This window comes from Mirounga leonina, unplaced genomic scaffold (assembly GCF_011800145.1).
Source record: "Mirounga leonina isolate KUSES-001 unplaced genomic scaffold, KU_Mleo_1.0 Mir_173, whole genome shotgun sequence".
Classification (NCBI taxonomy): domain Eukaryota; kingdom Metazoa; phylum Chordata; class Mammalia; order Carnivora; family Phocidae; genus Mirounga; species Mirounga leonina.
Window position 1 is genome coordinate 53662234 of NW_023270447.1, and position 25021 is coordinate 53687254.

Consider the following 25021-nt stretch of genomic DNA (forward strand, 5'->3'; position numbering starts at 1 on the left):
GTTTTGGGGTGGAGTCTTATTGGGTTTTCCACATAAAGTATCATATCTGCAAAGAGTGAGAGTTTGACTTCTTCTTTGCCGATTTGGATGCCTTTTATTTCTTTTTGTTGTCTGATTGCTGTGGCTAGGACTTCTAATACTATGTTGAATAGCAGTGGTGATAGTAGACATCCCTGCCACATTCCTGACCTTAGGGGGAAAGCTCTCAGTTTTTCCCCATTGAGAATGATATTTGCTGTGGGTTTTTCATAGATGGCTTTTATGATATTGAGGTCTGTACCCTCTATCCCTATACTCTGAAGAGTTTTGATCAAGAAAGGATGCTGTACTTTGTCAAATGCTTTTTCTGCATCTATTGAGAGGATCATATGATTCTTGTTCTTTCTTTTATTAATGTATTGTATTACGTTGATTGATTTGCAGATGTTGAACCAACCTTGCAGCCCAGGGATAAATCCCACTTGGTCATGGTGGGATTTTTTTTTAATGTAGTGTTGTATCCTATTGGCTAGTATTTTGGTGAGAATTTTTGCATCCATGTTCATCAAGGATATTGGTCTGTAATTCTCCTTTTTGATGGGGTCTTTGTCTGGTTTGGGGATCAAGGTAATGGTGGCCTTGTAAAACAAGTTTGGAAGTTTTCCTTCCATTTCTATTTTTTGGAACAGTTTCAGAAGAATAGGTATTAATTCTTCTTTAAATGTTTGGTAGAATTCCCCTGGGAAGCCATCTGGCTCTGGGCTTTTGTTTGTTGGGAGATTTTTGATGACTGCTTCAATTTCCTTAGTGGTTATAGGTCTGTTCAGGTTTTCTATTTCTTCCTGGTTCAGTTTTGGTAGTTGATACATCTCTAGGAATGCATCCATTTCTTCCAGGTTATCTAATTTGCTGGCATATAGTTGCTCATAATATGTTCTTATAATTGTTTGTATTTGGAAGTTTTTTGAAATATATTTTTTTGGCCATTAAAATGATTTCATTACATTGGTAGATCAGTATAGTAGTTCTAGTCAAACATGATTTTCAAAAAAAATTTACTAAAACATTTGTACTACATTATAACAAAATTAAGTCATTATATTGGTTATCACAATATTAAAAAACACATACAGAATAATAATTTTTGGTATCATATTTTCTATCAGTTTCTTAGCCATACCTGTCTCTAATATTGTGTCACTAATACTTTTCTGAACAGTGTAATTATTTTTCAGTATTGTTTAGTTTAAATTTTTTCATGAAAGTAGTTTTCAGAGTTACATATTGGGGTTTGTAGTTGTTAACCTTTACAGTTTGTTCTCTATAACCAGTAATATTTTTAATTGCTAATATACTCTATTTTTTGTGATGTACCTGGTTAGCTCAGGAAAAAAGTTGCTAAATGGAGACTATTCTTAATTCTCATTTTTTGTTATTGAAAATTATAAATTTGTCAGCCCCAGTAGTTTTACAGGTTTTGTTTTTTTTTTTTTTTTGCCTCTATTAAGGTACTCTTTTTGACAAATATTTTTATAAGATAAATCTTGTCACAAAAGTTGTCCCTTTTTATGATTATTTTACATGTTCCACTAAATTTAAATGCTGCAAAATTGTAGGCTTTCTGTAATTTCATTTCGTTCCAGTACCGGTGTCAAATACTTCTTCCACTACTTCACAAGCTTATAAGGAGTTAGCTGTCTAAAGTTGCTTGTGTCTGAGGATACTTTTCAGTGAGTCTTCTGCATGCTGTTGTTGAAAAGAAGGTGTGATATTGTATCTGTGAAGAATCAGGAAAAGAAAGATGGAATTATCACTAGTCCTCTTTCAGATTTCATGGCTTGTTCAACTGGATAAAGCACTTACACTACTAGTTGATACCTTGGCCAGAAGTTAGATGTATACAGTAGAGGTGTACTAAATTCATTGTTGTTTATTTTAAGGTATTTTAATACAGTGACTAGTAATAATAGTTCATTTAAGAAAATGCAAAATCTGGGGCGCCTGGGTGGCTCAGTCGTTTAAGCGTCTGCCTTTAGCTCAGGTCATGATCCCAGGGTCCTGGGATTGAGCCCCACATCGGGCTCCCCGCTCTGCGGGAAGCCTGCTTCTCCCTTTCCCACTCCCCCTGCTTGTGTTCCCTCTCTTGCTGTGTCTCTCTCTGTCAAATAAATAAATAAAATCTTTAAAAAAAAAAAAAAGAAAATGCAAAATCTGAGGCAAATGGTAAACTGAATGGTATGCTGGGACAACAGATTGTAAATTAAGACTGTCCTGAGCAATCCAGGGTATGTGGAAAGCAGCATGGTATTGTGAAAGAGCATGGAACTTGGAGTGGGATAGATCTGCATTTAACTCTGGGCTTCGCCATTTAACAGCTTGGATAAGTAACCTCTTTGAGGTTAGGTGTTTTAGGGTTTTTCAGAGAAACAAGACCAACAGGATAGACACACACACACACTCAGATACACTGTGGTTGATTTTAAGGAATTGGCTTATGTGATTGTGGATGCTGGCAAGTCCTAAATCTGTATGGCAGGGCAGCAGGCTGGGGACCAAGGGAAGAGTTGATGTTGCTTCTGAATCTAAAGGCTTTCTGGAGGCAAAAGTCCTTCTTCCTCAGACAGGGTACTTTTTTTTTCTTAAGGCCTTCAACTGATTGGATGAGGCCCACCCACATTACTCAAAGTCTACTGATAGAAATTTTAATGACAGTAAAAAAAAAAACCTTTAGAGTAACATCTACATGGGTGTTTGACCAAACAACTGGGTTAGCCTAGCCAAATTGACACATACAATTAACCTTCACATTAGGTTTCCTCATTTGCAAACTGGAATGATACTATGTGGCTCACAAGGATACTATGGCTCACACTAGGTTTCTTCATTTGCAAACTGGAATGATACTATGTGGCTTACAAGGATTATTAGCATAATGTGTTCTCAAAGTTGGCACTCAATGAATGTTGATTGCTTGCTTGCTTCCTTCCTTCCTTCCTTCCTTTTAGATTTTATTTATTTAGGGGTGCCTGGGTGGAGTTGGTTAAGCAGCTGCCTTCAGCCCAGGTCATGATCCCAGGGTCCTGGGATGGAGCCCTGCATTGGGCTCCTTGCTCAGCAGGAGCCTGCTTCTCCCTCTCCCTCTGCTTGCCACTCCCCCTGCTTGTTCTCTCTCTCTCTCTGGGTCAAATAAATAAATAAAATCTTAAAAAAAATATATATTTTATTTATTTATTTGACAGAGAGTATGGGGGGGGCAGAGGGAGAGTGAGAAGCTGAATGTTGATTTTTTTAATCCAGTTTTATACCCATTAAGGCTATAGGCCCAACCTTGATGCTTGAAGATTTTTTTCCTGTTTATCTTTGTATTTCTATCTAAGCCTCTCTTGCCCCCTCATCTACTTAATAAGTCCTGTCAAATCTATCTTACAAACATTTATTCAGACCATACCCTTCTTTTCTGCCATTGCCAATGTTCAGATCCTCTACTGGGCCCATTAAAATTATTTCCTAAGTAGCCTTCTACTTTCCATCCTATTTTTCCTCTTCACAAATAATCACCTAGACCTAATACTATGTTAATAACTCTTGAATCTGTCCCTTTGTCCATTCTCATTTTCTTTACTTTTGGCATGTCAATCCCTTCTTAAGTTGTCTTCTACAAAACTTCAAAATCTTATCTCCAATTCCTACCACCATTCAGAACTCCTTATTATTTTCAAACGTAACTGAGCTTTCTGTTGATTGCATGCTTTGTGCATGCTCTTACCTCCATATAGAATCACCCTCTCCCCTTCCCCTTCATACTTCAAATTCCTGCACTGATGTCACTTCCATGAAGCCTTCTTGGACTCCCTTCCTGGTTCCAGAACACTCTTACACATTCATGTCCAGGTGAACTTGAGCCTTCAGACATTGATACTCCTAAGCTGCCTTTCACATTAGATAGTAAACCTGTTTATTAGCTGACCAGGGAACCCTTTGAACTATGGTATGAATTGAATGGCACTCCTTGCCTACAAGTGTTTCAGGTCTGATGATATAAATGTAATCTTTTTGTATATCAGTTTATGTATTCACTTGATTATTTTATCAAAATGGTTTTTGAATTGTATTCATAGGGACCTTGGACACTTGGGTAAAAGATGAATGCTGAAGGCTTTGGGCCTTTCACCTGTCTTTAACCAAAGCATTTCACCCCTAATTTGTTATATGTTGGGTTTCTTGGTAAAATTTTATATGAGGAAAAGAAGTTTTGATACAAAAAATAATTTTAAAATTCTTGTTTTATTTTGTCTGCTTGATTCTTAATATATATGTCTGCCTTTATTCACTTTCCTTTCCCCCTCGAAACTAAACCAGACTTTTCAAAATCAAGGATATTTTACTCTTACTTATCTTTGTTTCTCAAATATCTGTTGAAAGAATGCAAATATACTAATACAGATTATTGAATAGCATTTAATTTTTAATTATTTATTTTAGTTATCAAGTGGGAATCCTGTATATGAAAAATACTACAGACAGGTAAGATTTTTGTTTCTTTGTTGTCCTAGGTTGAATATAAAAATACTTCCAACTCTTGATGGTATATTTGCAGATCACCAGCCATCTGAACACATTTGATGTGTCTTGTTTTCAATTTCTTGTGCTTTAACCTCCTGCTTTGACTGCTTAATGCTTTTGACAAGCTATCAGAAAAATAAAGGAAAGAGATAATTAAGCCCAAACACTTAATTGCTTAAATGTCTGTCTATCCATATTATGTATACCATTAGATATGTTATAAAATCCATGTAACATTAGATATATTAATCTAGATATAAATATCCAAATTAATTTTAAGCCAAATAGAAAAGACTTTTCTGGGTTTTTTGTTGTTGTTGTTTTTTAAAGATTTTATTTATTTATTTGACAGAGAGAGAGACCGTGAGAGAGGGAATACAAGCAGAGAGAGTTGGAGAGGGAGAAACAGGCTTCCCGCGGAGCAGGGAGCCCGATGTGGGGCTCGATCCCAGGACGCTGGGATCATGACCTGAGCTGAAGGCAGACGCTTAACGACTGAGCCACCCAGGCACCCCTTTTCTGTTGTTTTTAAGACTTATTAAAGGTTAGGGACGCCCGGGGGGCTCACTTTGTTAATCGGTTGGCTCTTGATTTCGGCTCAGGGCATGATCTCAGGATTGTGAGATCGAGCTCTCCCCCTACCCCCACCTCGTGGGGTTCCATGCTCAGAGAGGAGACTGCTTGTCCCTCTCCCTCCGCCTGTTCCCCTCCCCTCCCTCGTGCCCTTTCTCTTGCATGCATGCTCGCTCTCTCAAATAAATAAAATCTTATTAAAAAAGACTTGTTTAATTTTCACAAAGTTAAAACTATGATTTTCATACAAATATGAAATGAACATGTGTCAAGGATTTTATTTACCTCAATTAATTACTGGAAGAACCAGTAAGACATAAAAATGAGAATATGAGTTGTAGAGATTTATATTCTCCACCAGACAAAATTCATTTATTGGTATGGACAGGAATCATTGCATTGCCATCAGTTTTCTGTAATTTAACTTACACTCCTACTAGGGTAAAAGAGCCTAGTCAATAGAAAGTCAATCAGGGGTGCATACATCAAATTTCTTGAGGGTGTAGACAATCTCATTTGCGCATTTCCAAATACTGGATCATTTTTCCTAACAATCTCCTCGCCTGTGATCATGATCACAGAAAAGGCTATAATTTGACCTGGCTATTTACATAATTACAGCAAGTTTATTAATGAACCATTGTAAGTCTCCTTGGGTATGACTTGCAAATCTACAGACATATAGTCATTATTTAACAACTTCTGAGCCTGGAGAATTAATTTCTACCTGAAATTTCTAAAGAATCTTGGATTGTACTTTTTAAAGCCTTTGCTATTTTTCCTCTGTCCTGAGACTAGAACCCAAACCTTAGAATTTCTTTCCCCCATATTTCATCTGCAGCACATATAAATTTAAATGAATTCTCTCTTCTTGAGGTTTCCCATATCTGCTAAGGTTCCTAGCCTGCTAAGTGACCTTGCTTTACTATCTCTGAGACTGGGACCTTATAAACCAGGTTGCAGGCCAGTTTTCTTGGGAGGGCTTTCTAGACATTGTCTCTGCATAAGTCAGTCCTTTTTCCTTAATAGTGGCTTTTTCTTTCTAAATAAAAGATACCTATTCTCACATAGGCCTTATTTTTTTTTTTAAGATTTTATTTATTTATTTGACAGAGAGAGACAGCGAGAGAGGGAACACAAGCAGGGGGAGTGGGAGAGGGAGAAGCAGGCTTCCCGCTGAGCGGGGAGCTGGATGCAGGGCTCGATCTCAGGACCCTGGGATCATGACCTGAGCCGAAGGCAGACGCTTCACGACTGAGCCTTCCAGGCGCTTTATTTTGTGCAGTTTATTTATTCAACTATATCCTGAGAAAAAGAAAAAATTATTTAGCCTGTTAACAACTATATTGCCATAAAAACAAGGACATTCCATTGAAAGATTTGTTTTTGAGTTCTGAAAGGTCAGTGAAAATCAGATACCATTGAAAGCTATTTCATTCAGTTTACAAAAGCAGAGCCTACTAAATTGAGGGTTAAAGATAACATAAGGAGAAAAAAAGAAAGGGCTTTTCTACATATCCATTAGAAAACAGAATATTAAAAATAATACCAGTGGTATTCCAAGTTAATAATCATAATTAAATATTCCTCAACAGTTTATTCAGTCCTGTGTAATTAATTCTTCTTCCCCTGAATCTTGGGTCAGGAGTCTGCTTTCATGAAATAAAACTACTTCTAGACTGCATAGTCCCAGATATTCTGACTTAGTTCACCAGTACAGTCTGAGAGTTGTCTAAAGTGATATCAGCTCAGAAGTCTTTATACAAAAGTCTATGTTTTGCAGGGTTAATAATTCAGATTATGTGGGATAGTTCTTTCCATGAGGCTCTGAAACCGTCTTACTTTGTCTTTGATGAAGACACAGATTCTAATCTGTAGCTTATGGCAGAGCAAGCCTTTGGGCAAGTGTCAGAGTATAACAGAAACTCCTGTACATGACAGAGACTAAATGGCTGTGTTTAATTTATGATAGTAACCAAAAGAATGGAAGATAGTAAAATTGGAATATGATACATAAATATTTCATGAGCGTTTGATCAGTGTTTCCCTTGATGGTCTTTCTGTTTAGGTCATGCTAGGGATAATGTCCCCCCACCCCAACCGCCCAGTCAGGGAGTAGGCAAAGAAGAAGGAGTTCTGCAGATTTTTAGAGGCAGGTTTCTCAACCCTTTTTGTACTTCCTTGTTACCCCAAATTTGGATTGGGCAATTTTTTCTTTTTTGCTGAGTGCCTGATTTATCCCATGTTCCAGCACTTGAAAGAAAGGATTTCTCTTTTGCATCTTTGCTGGGATTGGCCTGTCTGAAGTGCTTTGTGTATGTTTACAACAAACAATCTTTTAACTAAACTGGAAAAACAGCTAGCTCACAAATATCCTTGAATCATGTTACTTTTCCCATGACTTTTTTAAAATTTACTTTTCATTTTTACAAACAATTTTACTTTAGGAAATTTTTACAGAAGTGAAAATCATTTTTTTTGAGCTGTTTTTCTGTTTTAAAGGAAAATCCCTATCAATTAAAATGACGTGTTTCTGTTAATGTGCTTTAGGAACTTAAGAATTTTTAAAATGTTTCCTTAAGTTTATTATGGAATCACTGCTGGTTTTAGAGCTGATACTGCTTTGATTTTTTTTTTTAAGTGTTGCAGTTTCTAAGAATAAGTATAAAAGGAGAAGTTAATGATTTAAAGATGTTTGAAAAAAACAGATAACATATACAGCTATTCCCATTTGTCAAAAGACCTCTCCAGAAAATGCTACCCTTTTCCTCCTATTAATATTAAGTTTTTTAGAATTTATTTATTTATTTATAAATTTATTTGAGAGAGAGCAAGAGAGAGAGCATGAGCAGGAGGAGGGACAGAGGGAGAGGGAGAAGCAGACTCCCTGCTGAGCACAGAGTCCGACGTGGGGCTTGACCCCAGGACCTTGGGATCATGACCTGAGCCGAAGGCAGACACTTAACTGACTGAGCCACCCAGGTGCCCTGAATTTATTATAATTTAAAGGGTACCGGGTGCCTGGGTGGCTCAGTCAGTTAAGCGTCTGCCTTCGGCTCAGGTCATGATCCCAGGATCCTGGGATCAAGCCCCGCATCGGGCTCCCCGCTCTGCGGGAAGCCTGCTTCTCCCTCTCCCACTCCCTCTGCTTGTGTTCCCTCTCTCACTGTGTCTCTCTCTGTCAAATAAATAAACAAAATCTTTAAAAAAAATTTAAATGGTACCTATAGAAGACTTAGAGTCAGAAGATATACGTTAACGTTGTGACTCCACTAATTTTGCTGTACTTCCTCTGAGCTTCAGTTTTTCCATTTGTGTAATGGACGTGATAAAAAACTTTGTAAATTGCCAGTGCTGTTGAGATGGTATTCTACACATGTGGTTCTCCATATATTTCTTGCCTTTGTTAGTCAAAGGATTCCTGTTCCCTTTCTGAAAAAGCCAGTTCCCAAGTCATAGGGAGGAAGGCAGGTAAAATGATGATAATTTTGTCTTTGTGGTTGTCGTCAGCTTATGGTTTGTATCTTTTCAGGTTGATACAGGCAATACTGGACGGGTATTGGCTTCTGATGCTGCTGTTTTCCTGAAAAGATCAGGGCTTCCAGACTTGATACTTGGGAAGGTAGTATTTGTTCATTTTATTTTTATTTTTATTTTTTTAAAAGATTTTATTTATTCATGAGAGAGAAAGAGGCAGAGGGAGAAGCAGGTTGGCCAAGGAGCAGGGAGCCCAATGTGCGACTTGATCCCAGGACCCTGGGATCATGACCTGAGCTGAAGGCAGACGCTCAACCATCTGAGCCATCCAGGCGCCCGTATTAATGAATATTTATTTAGTAGTATAAATAAATTGGATGCAGATTTAGAAAGATACCGTCAAGAAACTTAGAAGTAAGAATTGAATCATTGAAGCAGTTACAGTAATGCAATGGAGGAAATTTGTGGTGCAGTGATTTACCCTTTTGAAAAGTAAGGTGTTTTTCAGATTTTTAGAAAACCAGTTACTTTTTAGTGGGATGAAATGAGGAAGTAAAAGTACATTTGGGTATTGTGGGGAGAAACAGTGCAGGCTGGGAACCTTGCCACCCACTCAGAGAGTTGGCTCTGTCTCTGCTTCCTCTATTATAACTGTCTCTAACTGTGTTTAATTTGTGGTGAATAGAGTTGGGGATGAGAGGCTTAGAAAAGAGCACAAAAAAGTGGAAAGTCCCTCTCCTGGCTAAATCTCCTTGTGAATCCTTATACATGATATTGATAATAGTTATTATAAATTAATAATTTAATTATTCACAAATAAACATGAACTATTTCAGCTTGCCCATAAGGAAGAATATCATCTTAACATGAAACTAAAATCAAGGTAATAGGTTCTAGTAGAAAGAGCATTGGATTTGGAGTTAGAACCTGGGTTAATGAAAAAGGCATTGGACTTGGAAGTTAGAACCTAGGTGTCACTTCTTTACTTGATGCCTTGAATGTTCTTGAGTAAGTATTTCCACTGGGCCTTAGTTTCTTTGTGTAGGATTGCACTAAATGACCTTTAAGTTTTCTTTCCACTTTCAATTCTATGATTCTTAAATCTGAGGACCAAAGAGAATGAAGTTGTAAATTACAGGGATTTAATTTATCTTTAAGATGATTTTTGTTTAAAATATAGATTGACTTTTTTTTTTTTTTTCTGAATTTCAGATTTGGGATTTAGCTGACACAAATGGCAAAGGAATCCTGAACAAACAAGTAAGATTCAGAGATACATATGAAAAATTTTTTGAGTGCTTCAGAATAAAAAATAACCAGAATTTTTTTCTAATTTTAAACTAGGAGTTGGTTTTTTACCAACATTAGGGTTTTGCAAAGGCAAGTGTTACTACAATATATTGGAAAATATTTCCAATTCAGTAGACATTAAAGTAACTGATTCCCAAAGGTTAGTGTTCATTTGGTGACATTGTTCTCCTGGAATGTCTTAGTCTGTTGGGGCTTCTCTAACAGGATAACAGGGGCTTCTCTAACAGGCTAACACAGACTGGATGGCTTATAAATAGCAGAAATTTATTGCTCACAGTTCTGGAGGCTGGAAGTACAAGGTCAGGCTGCCAGCCTGTCTTCTTGGTTGCCGACTTCTTGTATCCTTATAAGGCAGAAGGGGCTAGGGATCTTTCTGGATCCTCTTTTTTAAAGCACTAATCCCATTCATGAGGGCCCCACCCTGATGCCTTAAGCACTTCTCAAAGGCCCTACCTCCTAATACCATTACCTTTGGAGGTTAGGATTTCAACATTCAGTTTCTTGTACAGTATACTTGTGAGTATTCTGGTCTAGGTCTTACTTTTGGCGTATAAACCAAAAAATGGTTTACAGGCCATAAGTAAATCCTAGACTAGAAATACATGAAAGCGATTATGGGTATTGGATACCATCAGTGTACTTTGAAATTCAGCTTGTTGGGGATGAATTTCAGAGTTCCATAGGACTGAATTCCAAGCTTGTTGCATGCTGATACATTGGCTGAGCACTGCTACTCAAAGTTAATTCCCCCATATGGGATAGCTGAAGCAGCATCATACTCAGAAAAGGGATGGGAAATTTAGATGAGAGGGTCAGAATATCCAGTCCCTTAATTAAGATTCCAGGGTTAGATTGTAGTCCCCATTGGAGCCCCTGAGCAAGAGGGCCAGTTGGTCCATTGGAGACATAGGAAGACTAACTTCATATGGGCAGCCAGGGTACTGTGCGCCCAGTCAGCAAGTATCTGAGTACCTTTTTTGAGTCAGGCTTTGGAAGTGCAGAAGTGTACATGACAGATGTAGTCTCTGTCTTCATGAGTTTGTAGTATAATAAATTCTTCACTGATATTCCTGGACGTTGGATGTTGAGTTTGAATTGTCTTTGTTAAATCCAGGTGGCTGGATTTGTGGGTCTGCAGTTAAACTTTTTTTTTTTTTTAAGATTTTATTTATTTTTTGACAGAGAGAGAGACAGCGAAAGAGGGAACACAAGCAGGGGGAGTGGGAGAGGGAGAAGCAGGGGGAGTGGGAGAGGGAGAAGCAGGCTTCTCGCTGAGCAGGGAGCCTGATGCGAGCCTGATGCGAGGCTCGATCCCAGGACCCTGGGATCATGACCTGAGCTGAAGGCAGACGCTTAATGACTGAGCCACCACACGCCCCTGCAGTTAAACTTTGATATTTGCATTGGAGAAATAGATTTTTGAATTAACATCAAAGAAAGGAAAGAAACCAATATTTATTGAGTTTCTATGTGCCAAAAATGACAGTAGGTGTTTTCTTTCTATAGTATGGTTTTTATTTTGTTCCTCATAATACATGGCAAGGTAGGTATTAGAAAAATTTTGCAGAAAAATTTTATTTAACTTGCCCATGGCCTCACAACTTTAAGTAGCAGAACTAGAATTTAATGCAGGACTATTTCACTTCAGTGCCCATCCATACTATGGGGGTGGACCTGATTATCTAACAGTAATTGAATCTCTCATCAATGAGAAAGGAAAGAGGGTTGATGTTGGAGTACTTAGAATACCAGCATTTATTTATTTATTTATTTATTAAAAGAGTTTAATTATTTGAGAGAGAGAGAGAGAGAGCAAGCACATGAAGGGAGAGGGGCAGAGGGAGAGGGAGAAGCAGACTCCCTGCTGAGCAGGGAGCTCGAGGCAGGGCTCAGTCCCAGGACCCTGGGATCATGACCTGAGCTGAGGGCAGATGCTTAACCAACTAAGCCACCCAGGCACCCCCAGAATACCAGCATTTAAAGGTTGGAGGAAGCATTGACTCCAAAAGAGACTTGAAAGGTCAGAGAAAAGGTAGAAGAGTTTATGAAGCTATGTTGGTAGAAGAGAGTTTCTGGGAGTTATCATACTGTCCAGACTTCCAAAAGAATAAGTAGGATGAGGTGGGCTTTTTTGTGTTTTGTTTTGTTTTTTTGAGGCTATTGTATTTGGTAGCTAAGAGGTTATTTGTGACATAGGCATTGGTTTCTCTAGCTAATGGTGGGAGTTGAAGTCAGATTGTATAAAAGCTTGTGGAGTGAATGAAAAGGGAAGGGGAGATCTTGAAATACCATCTTTTCAAGAAATTTGTGAGTGAAGGCAAGGTATTGTATAAAGCAGACAAACCTGCAAGGTTCTAAGAACAGGTTAGGAATTGGGTAAGAAGGGTATAGGTGAGAATAGGAGGTTTGAGAAAAGTGGTGATGGGTTGATTGCATCAGCAACTAAGTACTAAGTTCTAAGTGATTATAACTGGAGTAAAAGCATTTGTTATGTCTTTTCCCAGACCTGACTTTAACTCAGAACAGCTGAAAACCAGTTGCTTCAGCATCTCTGCATTTATTTATTAAATTTTAGACTGAGGTTTCAAGTGCTAGAAATCCAAGGACCTTTGGGAGAGATTTTCAAGTATTTTAAGTTAGGCAGTTATGTAATTGTTTTAGATGCTGTACAGTAGCTCTGTATTCTCTGTAGCTTTCCTGGAATAGCAGTGGTTGAGTCACTTCAATGATTGGCCCTGTTTCAAAATTGTCATCTTAAATCCAGAGATGACTTTTGATAACATTCAGTTGTTATTTTCTTCTAGGCATTTTCCAGGCTCTTTTTCCTCAATTAAATGATAAGAACAATTTTTAACATCATTAAATATTTTTGAAGCATGTATTAATTTTGTATAATTTCCACTATCTGTATGTATCACAGTTTATTTAAGTATTTTCCCATTATATTAATACATTTTGCTATTTATAATGTTAGGAACATCTTTGTACATAGATGTCTTCTTAATTTTAAAGCAAGTGTTTTCAGGCAAATGTGCTGTTATATTTGTTGCTACATAAAGATCTTGGAATAATTATGAATTGTTTTATATTTTCAGATTGCAAGTGTGTGGATGGATGGATGGATGGATGGATAGATAATGCACTTAATTTCATGCTTCTCTTTCTCAGGAATTCTTTGTTGCTTTGCGTCTTGTGGCATGTGCCCAGAATGGATTGGAGGTTTCACTGAGTAGCTTAAACCTGGCCGTCCCTCCACCAAGATTTGTAAGAAATGATCTTAAATTTAAATTGTATTTAATTTAAAAAATGATACTACATGATTTAAAAATTAAAATTGCCATATTAAAAAATTCCTCTAACCCCTATCAGCCAGCTACCTGATTTTCTTTCTTAATGGCTACTGCTGTTATTAGTTTCTTATATATCCTTCTAGACTTATTATATGTGTATATAAAGAAATATAAATACCCACTTCCTCATTTTACATTGATAGTAGTATACAATTAATAAACACAATTCTATACCTTTTCAAATAATGTTTTAGAGATCTTTACATAAAAGCATCTTTATTCTTTTTATAGCTGTATAGTATTTCCTTGTTTCTATTTACATAAAATTTTTAAAGTTTTTATTTAAATTCAGTTAATTAAAATACAGTGTAACACTAGTTTCAGGTGTACAATATAGTGATTCAACACTTCCATACAACACCCAGTGCTCATCACAGCAAGTGCCCTCCTTAATCCCCATTGCCTGTTTAACCTATCCCCCCACACCTCCCCTTTACCATAATTTGTTTAACTTCCTGTTGATAGGTTTTTAGCTTGTTTCTAATCTTTTATTATTAAAAAAAATGCTGCAATGAAAAATGAACTTGGGTATATGTCATTTTGTATGTGCAGAAATATATTTATATGTGCATATTCTCAGAAGTGGAATTGCTGTTTCAGAAGTTTGCTCATTTGTGCAATTTTCATATATAATATAAACTTGTCTTCCATAATGGTTGTACTCATTCACAATCCCGCCATCAATTGGTTGAGTGCACTTTTGCTAACATACTGTTGTTAAACTTTTTGATCCTTGTCAATTTGAGAGGTGACAAATGGAATGTTAAGTGTAGTTTTAATTTGCCCATTTGGTTTTATAGAGTGAGTTTGAATAGTTTTTCTCATGCTTATGGGCCATTTACATTACCTTTATGTGAAATGTCTGTTTAAAGCTTTTGCCCATTTTTTTTAGATTATTGGTCTTTTTTTTAAATTGAATTCTAGAGGCTACACTCATACACACACAACACACATATTTTTTTTTCTCCAGTTTGTCATTTGTCTTTTGACATTTTGATGTTTTTTTCCCATAAGGAGGTCATTGTTCTTTATGTAAATGAGTTAAAAGGATTTAATTTTTTTATGGTTTCTTTTTTCACGTTTATGTTAGTCTTGATATCAAGTATGAGTATGGATTCAAATTTATGTTTTTTTCAAGATGGCTACTTTAGACCTAATACAGTTTATTAAATAACCAGTTTTTTCCTTACTGATTTGAAATGCCACCTCAGTCATGTATTTTGGTTTCTTTTTGGATTTTTCTGTTCTTTTTGGTCTGTTTATCCATATGCTCATCTCATATTGTTTTAATTGTCATATTTGGTAATTTGTTTTTACATCTGATAGGGCTATTCCTCCCTACCCTATCCCCCTTTTCAGAAGTTTCATGGCTCTTACTTTTTTTTGGTTTGTTTGTTTTAGATTTTATTTATTTATTAGAGAGAGCATGAGTGGGGGGCGGTTAGGGTTAGAGGGAGAGGGAGAAGCATATTCTGAGCAGGAAGCCTGACACAGGGCTCGATCCCAGGACCCTGAGATCATGACCTAAGCCGAAGGCAGACACTTAACAGACTGAGCCACCCAGGCGCTATGACTCCTAGTTGTTTTTAAATTCAGTATTTTAAAAGTATTTGGTCTGAATATTATGAATTCAACTTCAGTTTTGAGAATTTCTGCATTTGTAGGTTTAGGCATGGAATCAGAGGGTTAATTTAGGGATTTGTTGCCTAACTATATTATTAAAAAATGTTTCAATATATCCATCTGTCTCTACAAGCAGATAAATATAACAACTTGGGCATGCTGTTAATAGGTTCATGTACTTGTAACTTAAGAAATCTTAAGTTGGGTTCTTGTCCCAGTTTGCTTTCCTTAAATAGTGTTGGGAAAAAATCATCAGTTAACAGGGCCACAAATATTTTTGTTACATTGAGATATCTTTATCTTGATATCAGTTGTAATAAGATTTCTTCTATAACACTTAAATGTTTCAGTTAGTGCTCTAATATTATTTATGCAGCTAACTCAGATAACTTTGTTTTTGTTTCATTTGTATTTAGATGAAAGTCTAATAGAGTCAATGTTAAAATAGTGTCCTGTGTGCTTTGAGTTCCAAATTTTGTATGAATGTATTTAAATCCAAGGACCACTTTTTCTTTGTTGTTTATTGATGTGAGGTTTTCAGCTCTTCATGTGCTCTGTTTTCCTTTCTAGCATGATACCAGTAGTCCTTTGCTAATCAGTGGAACTTCTGTAGCTGAGCTCCCATGGGCTGTAAAAGTAAGTAAACTTTGTAACTGCTTTTTCCTTACCACTGCTTTGCTTCCTACCCACATAATCCTCTTCCCCTATTTCCAAAATCTATTGTAATCTGCATGAGATTTTCATTTTTACTGTAGGAGAAATACTAGTACTAGAAATCTTTTGAGAGATGTTACTGTTCTGTCAATCATTTTGTGACAATATGGCTTAATCTCATTTCTGTTACAGTATAAACTAAAAATGGTGATATCATAATACTATTTTATGAATAAGTAGTTTACCCCACTGGTATTATTTCCTGTTCAAAAATTATGGTTAACCAGATAATTCTCCTTATGGCTCTAAAACTAACAATTTTGTATTAAATCTTTTTCTGAAGTGGATCATTTTATCTATTTGGAGACATCACACTAGTTATAGCTATCTTACCAGATTTTTTAAATTGTAATTTTTAAATAATACTAGAATATAGCAGATCAGATGACCTTTAATAAATATGAATAGTTTTGTCAGAAAGTCATTTGGTTTGTAGGTCTATGCTTGTGTATTTTTAACTAATTCTAAAAAGTATAGGGACCTGGCTTTGGGCAAATCACAAATGATAGGTTTTTTTTTTTTTTTTTCCTTAAAGATTTATTTATTTATTTTAGAGAGAGAGCACACATGCAAGAGGGGGGAGGGGCAGAATGAGAGCATCTCAAGCAGACTCCACTGTGAGTGCGAAGTCTAACTTGGGGCTCAACATGGGGCTCGATCTCAGAACCCTGAGATGATGACCTGAGCAGAAATCAAGAGTCTGCCTCTCAACCGATGGAGCTACCCAGGTGCTCCACAAACAGTAGTTTTTTATGTTATACAGATAACTTCCCAGGATTCTAGGGAATGCCTGTTATCAATAAGAAAAGGAAATCTTGCTTTGGGAAAAATGGGGGAAACTTGATGTTTATTCCTATAGTGGTTATTTTCTTTTTAAAATCTGAGTTTGAAGTGTGACTAATACCATGTTGAGAAAGTCATAGAATGTCACTAACTAGCTGTGTGTTCTCTCAAAAGTTATTTCCTTGCTATGGATTTAAGTGAGGGTTGGACTAGATGCTCCTCTCAAAGCCCTTCCTATCACTAAAATATTTTGATTAAGCTAACAGAAAAGCAAACATAGTGTTCCAGCTACAAAAGGAATGGAAGGGATACTGGACTCTTGAGTAACTTTTAAATTGTTATTTATAATAATATTTTTTGATGAAAGCAAAAAGTATTTTTAAATAATTTTTAAGAATATGTTGCCTGTTCTTTGAGGATTTGATTTTTATAACTGCAGTTAAATGCTTATCACCAGTATTAACTTGTGATCTTTTTTACATTATAGTCTGAAGATAAGGCCAAATATGATGCAATTTTTGATAGTTTAAGCCCAGTAAATGGATTTCTCTCTGGTGATAAAGTGAAACCAGTGTTGCTCAACTCTAAGTTACCTGTGGATATCCTTGGAAGAGTAAGATATTAAATTCTAAATGTAATTTTTATGTATCTTACTTTTGTATCTACCAGGAGCATTTATAGCTCATTGTTAAAAAAAAATACTTAGATCTTATTTTGAAATTATATTATTATAGAATTTTTTGTGTTCTGATTTAATATGTAAAATTGCCAATTTTATTTGATATTCCCTCTAAGATATGAGTGCTTGAAATTAGTTATATATGTAAGCCCTTTGAGTAGATCCTTTTTTCTTTGTGCTGTATGCTCTGACTTCCCAGTTCCTTGATTTAATTTCTGGAGACCGTCTTTATTTTGTATCTGCTTCCTACTTAATAGCTGTATCATGGGGCCTTGCCATAAGGAATTGTTTCATCTCTGAAATAACTAGTTCTACTCTCTAAATAGAACTTCACACCTTTCTAGATCTCTTTCATAACTACTTGGAAGACCAATTCTTTGACTTCACAAGACTCAGAGTCCTTCACTTTCTCCATTTTTCAAATTTATTTTTTTTCCTCACCCAACTCGGTCCACAGTTTCATGTTGGTATCTTTAGCTCCCTTTGCCATGTTTTCTAACTTTCCCCTGAGCTGGTGAAAATCCAGCTTTGTGTTAAGCTAGTTACGTGTCTTCTCTGTGGTTGCATATGGACTACTGAGAGTCTAATAAGATTGATACCATCATAATTTCATGATCACCAACTTTAGCTGGGCTTTCCCTACTTGTGGGCTGTTTCCATAGTGATTTCTCTCTAGGCCTCTTAATACAAACCTCATCTATTCTCATTAAACCTCCAGCCATTTCTTTAATCCCTTGCTTAGTCATAATACATAGGGTCAAATCCTGTCTGCACCATTTCTTAGATGTGTGACCTTGGGTGAATCATCAGAAAACCGTGTTAGTTTTTTAATCTTTAAAATGAGCATGATTCCCAGTTTATAGGGTTGTAAGGATTAAATGTGATAATGTGTGTATTTAGCCCAGTGCTTCGTATGTATTCTTTGATGCTAGCTGCTGTGATGCTGATGGTGATAATGACTTACCACCACACCACCAGAAGTCCTACTGGATCAGTAGTACTCGATAAATACTAATTTAAAAGCCATTTTCTCTACTATGTGGTCAGTATGAGATTTCTTTTTTTTTTAAGATTTTTTTATTTATTTATTCATGAGAGACAGAGAGAGAGAGAGAGAGGCAGAGGGAGAAGCAGGCTCCCAAGGAGCAGGGAGCCCGATGCGGGACTCGATCCCAGGACCCTGGGATCATGACCTGAGCCGAAGGCAGACGCTTAACCATCTGAGCCACCCAGGCGCCCAGTATGAGATTTCTAAGCTATAAATATAATCCTGTTATTTTTTGACTTAAAAACTAATCCTCTTAGTAGCTTCCTGTTGCATTAGGATAAAGTCCACATTCCTTCAAGGCACTTAATGACCAGACACTTGCTTATCTCCATTCTCATCTCTTACCAATATACTTTCTCTTCCTGCCCCAAGTAAAATTTTGTTGTTGAATGACTTCAATATCTTCTTTTCAAGAATTTAACATAGTTTTATAGCTGGTCTAAAGGTATGGAATCTACTCTATATTTAAACCAAATCTACTAGGTTCTTTTAGATTTATTTTTCTCTTGTAAGCCCTGGACATTAGTTGGTTCATAATTAATAATACAGTATTCACTGGATTTATCTTTTAGTTTATCAGAGATTCTGTATGGAAAATAATAATGGACTTAGTTGGAAATCTTCATGTTGAATACTGATTCTTTAACTTAATAATGGTCGCATGATCCTAACTAAGTCCTGTCACCTCATGTCTAAAAGCAGGTTGATAGTACCACATGGAGTTGTTGCATGAATTAACTGAGGTGATGTTTCTGAAAAAGCATTGTAGCTGTTTAAAGTGCTGTGTACATAATTGTTTTCTTGAGAGAAACAAAATATTTCCTTTAAAATTTTGTAAGGAATTTTTATTTAAAAAATACTTGTATTAAGAACTATTACTTTTTATAATAATGTTAATACAGAATATAATAGTGATATAATAAAATGTTCAGCATAAATGAAATTTCTCTGAGAAATAGATACTTAATGTTTAGATGAAACTTTTGTGTGCGTCCCTCTTCCCCCCCACCCCCCCATTTATGTATTTGGTGTTTACAGGTAGCACATGAAATGAAAGAACATTAATTTTTGTCAGTTCTTTTCTTTTTAAGGTTTGGGAGTTGAGTGACATTGATCATGATGGAATGCTTGACAGAGATGAGTTTGCAGTTGTAAGTAACCTAATGCTCTTAAAATCTTAAACATCTTAATGGTTTTTCAAGTGAGAATTTCCCTGTTTATCCTCAGAGGAAAACTATATTTCCTTAAGATTGTTGGTACGTGGATTTTTATCTAAAGTGTACAGGTAGTCAATAAATATTTTTAAACAAATGGATAATAGAAAATGTATGTTCTTACCATCTTCATTTTATTTGACTTTAAGGTACATAGGATTATCTGCTTTGGATAATATACTGTAAAGATGCTGAGTGGTATTGAGCCTTTGTTTTCCATCTTAACCAGGCACCACATCTCAGTACCTCCTTCTGCTATGGAATAATTTTACTTCATATATGCCCCCAGATTTTCACATTTGTTTTATTAAAAGAAAACATGGATAACACTGTAGTTGCACTTCATTTATAGAGTCAGAGAAAGTTTTGACATCTTATCTGAAGACATGTCATCTCTGGAAATTGGAAGTTAATTCCAAATAGAGTTGTGGTCATCTCTTCCTTAAAGGCTAGATACAACTCTGCTGTGAGCTCATGAATAGTAAATCTCTAATCCCCCTTTTAATCTCTTACTTGGAAATCCGTCTGTTCAGATTTTCTGTCTTTATTTTGCTAAGAAATTACCTATTTCTTTGACTTTTTGAACTCATGACAGATTGGCATTATTCTTTTAATCTCTTCTGGGGTTGTGGTTGTGCTACTTTCTCATTCCAAATCTTGTGTATTTTTGCCCCCTCTCGAGAGATCTTTTGTTTAATTGAATTTTGTCTAGTTTTAAATCTTTTAAAAGAGCCATCTTTTGGATGTAATCATTCTTTCTATTATGTTTTGACTTTTTTATTCTTCTCTGCTTTTACTTTAGTTCTTCCTTCCTAGTTTCTTTTGGTTTGCCTTTAAAAAAAAAAATTTCGGAAAATGAGTACTAAGTCCCTTTATTTTTTATCATCTTTAATATTGAAAACATTTAAGGTATATATTTTCTCTTGAGTACAGGCTTAGCTGGATTCCATAGATACTGATATAAAGTATTCTCCTTTTTGCTACTTTTTAGATAATTTTTAGGGGTTTTTTTTACTATCTGTTTAGGAATATATTTCCTAATTTCAAAGTAGTTAAATTTGGTTGGTTTTTAGTTACATATGTATATACTTTTAGCTTGATTAGATTACACCTCGAGAATGTGGTCTTTAAAATCTCTATTTAAAAAATTTCTTGGGGGGCACCTGGGTGGCTCAGTTGGTTAAGCGGCTGCCTTCGGCTCAGGTCGTGATCCCAGGGTCCTGGGATCAAGCCCCGCATCAGGCTCCCTGCTCAGCAGGGAGCCTGTTTCTCCCTCTCCCTCTGCCTGCCTCTCTGCCTACTTGTTCTCTCTCTCTAGCTCTCTGTCAAATAAATAAATAAAATCTTTAAAAAAATCTAAAAAAAAAAAATTTCTTGGGCGCCTGGGTGGCTGAGTCGGTTAAGCGGCTGCCTTCGGCTCAGGTCATGATCGGACCCCGCATTGGGCTCCCTGCTCAGCGGGAAGCCTGCTACTCCCTCTGCCTGCCACTTCCCCTGCTTGTGCTCTCTCTCTGTGTCAAATAAATAAATAAAATATTAAAAAAAAAAATTTCTTGAGGTTTTCTTCTTTACCAAGTTCATGACCTGTTTTTACATATGTTCCCTGGATGTGTCAGCATTTCTGCTCGGAAGATACTACACCTCTAAAAACTCATCAATTTTATTGATTATGTTTTTGTTTCTCGTTTGCCTTATTTTTCCTTTTTTGCTCTTTCATAAATTCTGTTTATCTCCCAAGAGTCAACTAAAATAGGAAGAATAAGTATTATTACATTTGAAAAAAAATTGAGAAATGGAAACTTAAAGTGTGACTTGAGTTGATGGTCTTTAGTCCCTAGTATTTTTATTTTAACTTGGGTGATAATTGGGAAGTGGCAGGGGATACCCACTCAAGTGGTGACAAAAGTTTTCCCAGCTATATATTAAAGGTTGATTCAATGTTTGGTGTTTTTTTTTAAAGATTTTTTCTTCTTTTTTTTTTTTTTTTTAAGATTTTATTTATTTGCGAGAGAGAGAATGAGAGACAGAGAGCATGAGAGGGAGGAGGGTCAGAGGGAGAAGCAGACTCCCCGCTGAGCAGGGAGCCCGATGTGGGACTCGATCCCGGGACTCCAGGATCATGACCTGAGCCGAAGGCAGTCGCTTAACCAACTGAGCCACCCAGGCGCCCCCAATGTTTGGTGTTTTTGGGAAGGAAAGTGGTATATTGAGATTTGGCTGATGTACTTTGAAAGACTGTCAAACTCTATGTATTAACTTTTTATAAATAGCTTTTGTGTTAAGAATATTGGCAAAAAATCTTTGCATTGGTAAGATGTGTAGAGGGATTTTTTTTCTTATGAAGACAACAATTAAAAATTTCAAAGAAGTGTTTGTATAAGCATAGTTAAGATAGATGGAGAATAGTATTATCCTCATTTGATTAATGGTACTATGTGCTAAGGTAAGTGATTAAACACAGTTTATCTTATATGCCCTGAAGCCTTTTACTAGGTAACCTACTCTTTTTTAAAATAAAAGTAAGCCTTTATTGAAAGAATAATTTAAGAATGAATGACGCATTTATAGGAAGTTACTACTTAAAAAAAAAATAGTGAACATCCATGTGCCTTCTAGATTTACTAATTTTAACATTTTGCACATTTGATTTCTTTCTATGTGCATTCCTCAGAAATGCTTACCAACTTTATCATGCCTTTAATTTTGGATTCCAGCTCATGTGATATTTTTTTTTTTAAGATTTATTTATTTGAGAAAGAGAAAGTGTGCACGAGTTGTGGGGGAGGGGCGGGAAGGGAGGGAAAGGAGAAAGAGAATCTCAAGCAGACTCCCTGCTGAGCATGGAACCCGACTGGGGGCTCAGGGCTCGATCCCACCACCCTGAGATCATGACCTAGGCCAAAATCAAGAGTCGGATGTTTAACCAGCTGAGCCACCCAGCCACTCTTCATGTGATATTTCTACTGCCTCTGTTCTCTTTTTATCTGGATTACCTGATATTTCTTATATTTAAAATGTATCTCTTGAATACATTTTACTGTGTATTCACATTGTTGCTGTGTTTCAGTTTTTTACCTAATTTGACAGTTTTGTCTTTTTTTTTTTTTTAAGATTTTATTTATTTATTTGAGAGAGAGAGAGAATGAGAGAGAGAGCATGAGGGGGGGAGGGTCAGAGGGAGAAGCAGACTCCCCGCTGAGCAGGGAGCCTGATGTGGGACTCGATCCCGGGACTCCAGGATCATGACCTGAGCCGAAGGCAGTCGCTTAACCAACTGAGCCACCCAGGCGCCCGACAGTTTTTGTCTTTTAAGATAATGATGCAGATATTGATTTTATTCCCCCTACCTTATTTATTTAACATTATTATTTTCTCTTTTTTTCCTGTTCCTATTGTTCCTGGTTATCAAGTAGGGATTCATTGAATTTTCCCTTCTTATTAAAGTGGAAATTCTGTTATAATGTCTATGCCATTAATGATTAATAACACCTATCCCTGTACTTAATCATACTTTCTCCAGTAGCTGAAAGTAAGTTAATCTTCACTCCAGTATAACAAGTCCTTTAGATTATTTTCACTTCTTTCTTCTTCACCTCCTAACCCCAGAAGATTTTAGAACATTTTTTGGTAACTAAAATTCTAGATTTTACTTGGTTAATTTAGTCCTTTTGGTTCTAGGATTTTCCTTGTGGTTTTGTCAATATCAGTAGTCTCACTAGCATTGTTTTGGTAGACTTTGCCTGATAAATCTTTTTCCTTCTTTTTATTTCATGAATGGGGCAACATAGTGCATAGTATTTTTTTTTTTACTTTTCAGAATTTGTAACCTTTTTTTAATTGAAATAATATAATTAACACACAGTGTTGTATTAGTTTCAGGTGTACAACATAATGATTCAACAATTCTATACATTGCTCAGTAACCACAATAACCATAATAAGTATAGTTACTGTCTGTTACCAATGTTATTACAATCTTATTGATTATATTCCCTATGCTCTGCTTTTCATCTCTGTGACTTATTTATAACTGGAAGTTTGTACTTTTTAATCTCTTTTATCTATTTCACCCTCCCCGCCCCACCCCCCCGCAACTACCGGTTTGTTCTCTGTATTTAAGAGTCTATTTTCTTGTTTGTTTTCTCTTTGTTTGTTTGTTCATATATTTCTTAGATTCCACATGTGAGTGAAATCATGGTATTTGTCTTTGTCTGACTTATTTCACTTAGCATTGTATTCTCTGGGGCTATCCATATTATTTTATTTTTTTAAAGATTTTATTTATTTATTTGAGAGCGAGAGTGCACAAGAGAGGGTGGGGTCAGAGAGAGAAGCAGGCTTCTCACTGAGCAGAGAGCCTGCTGCTGGACTCGATCCTGGGACTCCAGGGTCATGACCTGAGCCGAAGACAGTCGCTTAACCAACTGAGCCACCCAGGACTATCCATATTATTGCAAATGGCAAGATCTCATTCTTTTTTTTATGGCTGAGTAATATTCCCGTGTGTGTGTACCACATCTCTTTATCCATTCATCTATCAGTGGACACTTGGGGTGCTTTGCTATTGCAAATAATGCTGCAATAAACATGGAGGTGCATACATCTTTTTGAATTAGAGTTTTTGTTTCCTTTGGGTAAATACCCAGTAGTGGAATTACTGGGTCATATAATATTTCTATTTTTAATTTTTTGAGGAACCTCCATACTTTTTTCCACAGTGGCTGCAGCAGTTTACATTCCCACCAACAGTACAGCAGGATTCCTTTTTCTCCACATCCTTGCTGACACTTGTTATTTCTTGTCTTTCTGATTCTGGCTAGTCTGACATGTGTAAGGTATTATCTCATAGTGGTTTTGATTTATATTTCCCTGGTGTCTCCTTTAGTATATGGTAGTTTTTCTGTTTTGCTTCTATGACTTTGGCGTTATCAAGGAGCACTAGCTAGGTATCCTATAGAAGGTCTGCCAATCTAGGTTTGTCTGATGTTTTTCTCATGGATAGATTAGAGGTATGGGTTTTTGGAAAGAATACCACAGGTGTGAAATGCCTTTCTCATCACACTTATCGGGATGCATAGTGTCCACATGCCATTACTGGTGATGTTAATCTTCGTCACTTGGTAAAGATAGTGTTTGCCAGATTTCTTCACTATAAAGTTATTATTTTCCTCTTTTCCTATTCTATTCTCTGGAGAGGCAGACTCTTGCCCTTTTTACTTTGTATTCTGTCTTCATATCTTTGTACTGGTTTTTACATTCTTACTAGGCCTTAAGTTTTTCTGTTAAGTCTAAATTTTTTTTCCCATTAAGTCTAAATTTTAGTAGCATTTGTTGAGTCCTCATGTGAAGAGCTTTTGGCACTTTAAGATTTATTAACTGTATTTGTATTACATGTTCACATTGTACTGAAATTAACTTGTTACGTATTTGCTGGTTCTATCAGGTAGTAAACATAAAATATCTTTTTAGTTTTCTGTTTCTAGTGCCTAGCACAGTGCCTGGTGGCTAGAGATTTCTCAGTAAATATTTTGTTGAATTAAATTGATGAAGAAAACTTGTATTACTTGGCATACATAAGAAATGCCCATTATTTTCATCCCAGAATGCTATTTTAAGAAATTAAAACTGGCAGTTCAAGTGATTGAGTAGATGAATGAGCAAATAAAACTCTAAAGGAAACTCCTAAAATAGTGGTTCTCAAAGTATG

The 25021-nt window shown here is 36.2% G+C and overlaps 1 protein-coding gene across 4 annotated transcripts in view; it reads left to right on the forward strand.

Annotated features, from left to right (window-relative positions):
* The window catches only part of EPS15 (epidermal growth factor receptor pathway substrate 15), a 145082-nt gene that overhangs the window by 32094 nt on the left and 87967 nt on the right, over window positions 1–25021 (forward strand). For 3 of the 4 annotated variants that reach the window (XM_035018587.1, XM_035018585.1, XM_035018588.1), the window contains exons 2-8: window positions 4462–4503; window positions 8648–8737; window positions 9805–9852; window positions 13072–13167; window positions 15447–15512; window positions 16861–16986; window positions 19192–19251. In XM_035018587.1, the coding sequence (XP_034874478.1) occupies window positions 4462–4503; window positions 8648–8737; window positions 9805–9852; window positions 13072–13167; window positions 15447–15512; window positions 16861–16986; window positions 19192–19251 (528 nt within the window). The remainder of the gene's footprint in view (window positions 1–4461; window positions 4504–8647; window positions 8738–9804; window positions 9853–13071; window positions 13168–15446; window positions 15513–16860; window positions 16987–19191; window positions 19252–25021) is intronic. The other variant, XM_035018586.1, reaches the window with a different exon arrangement.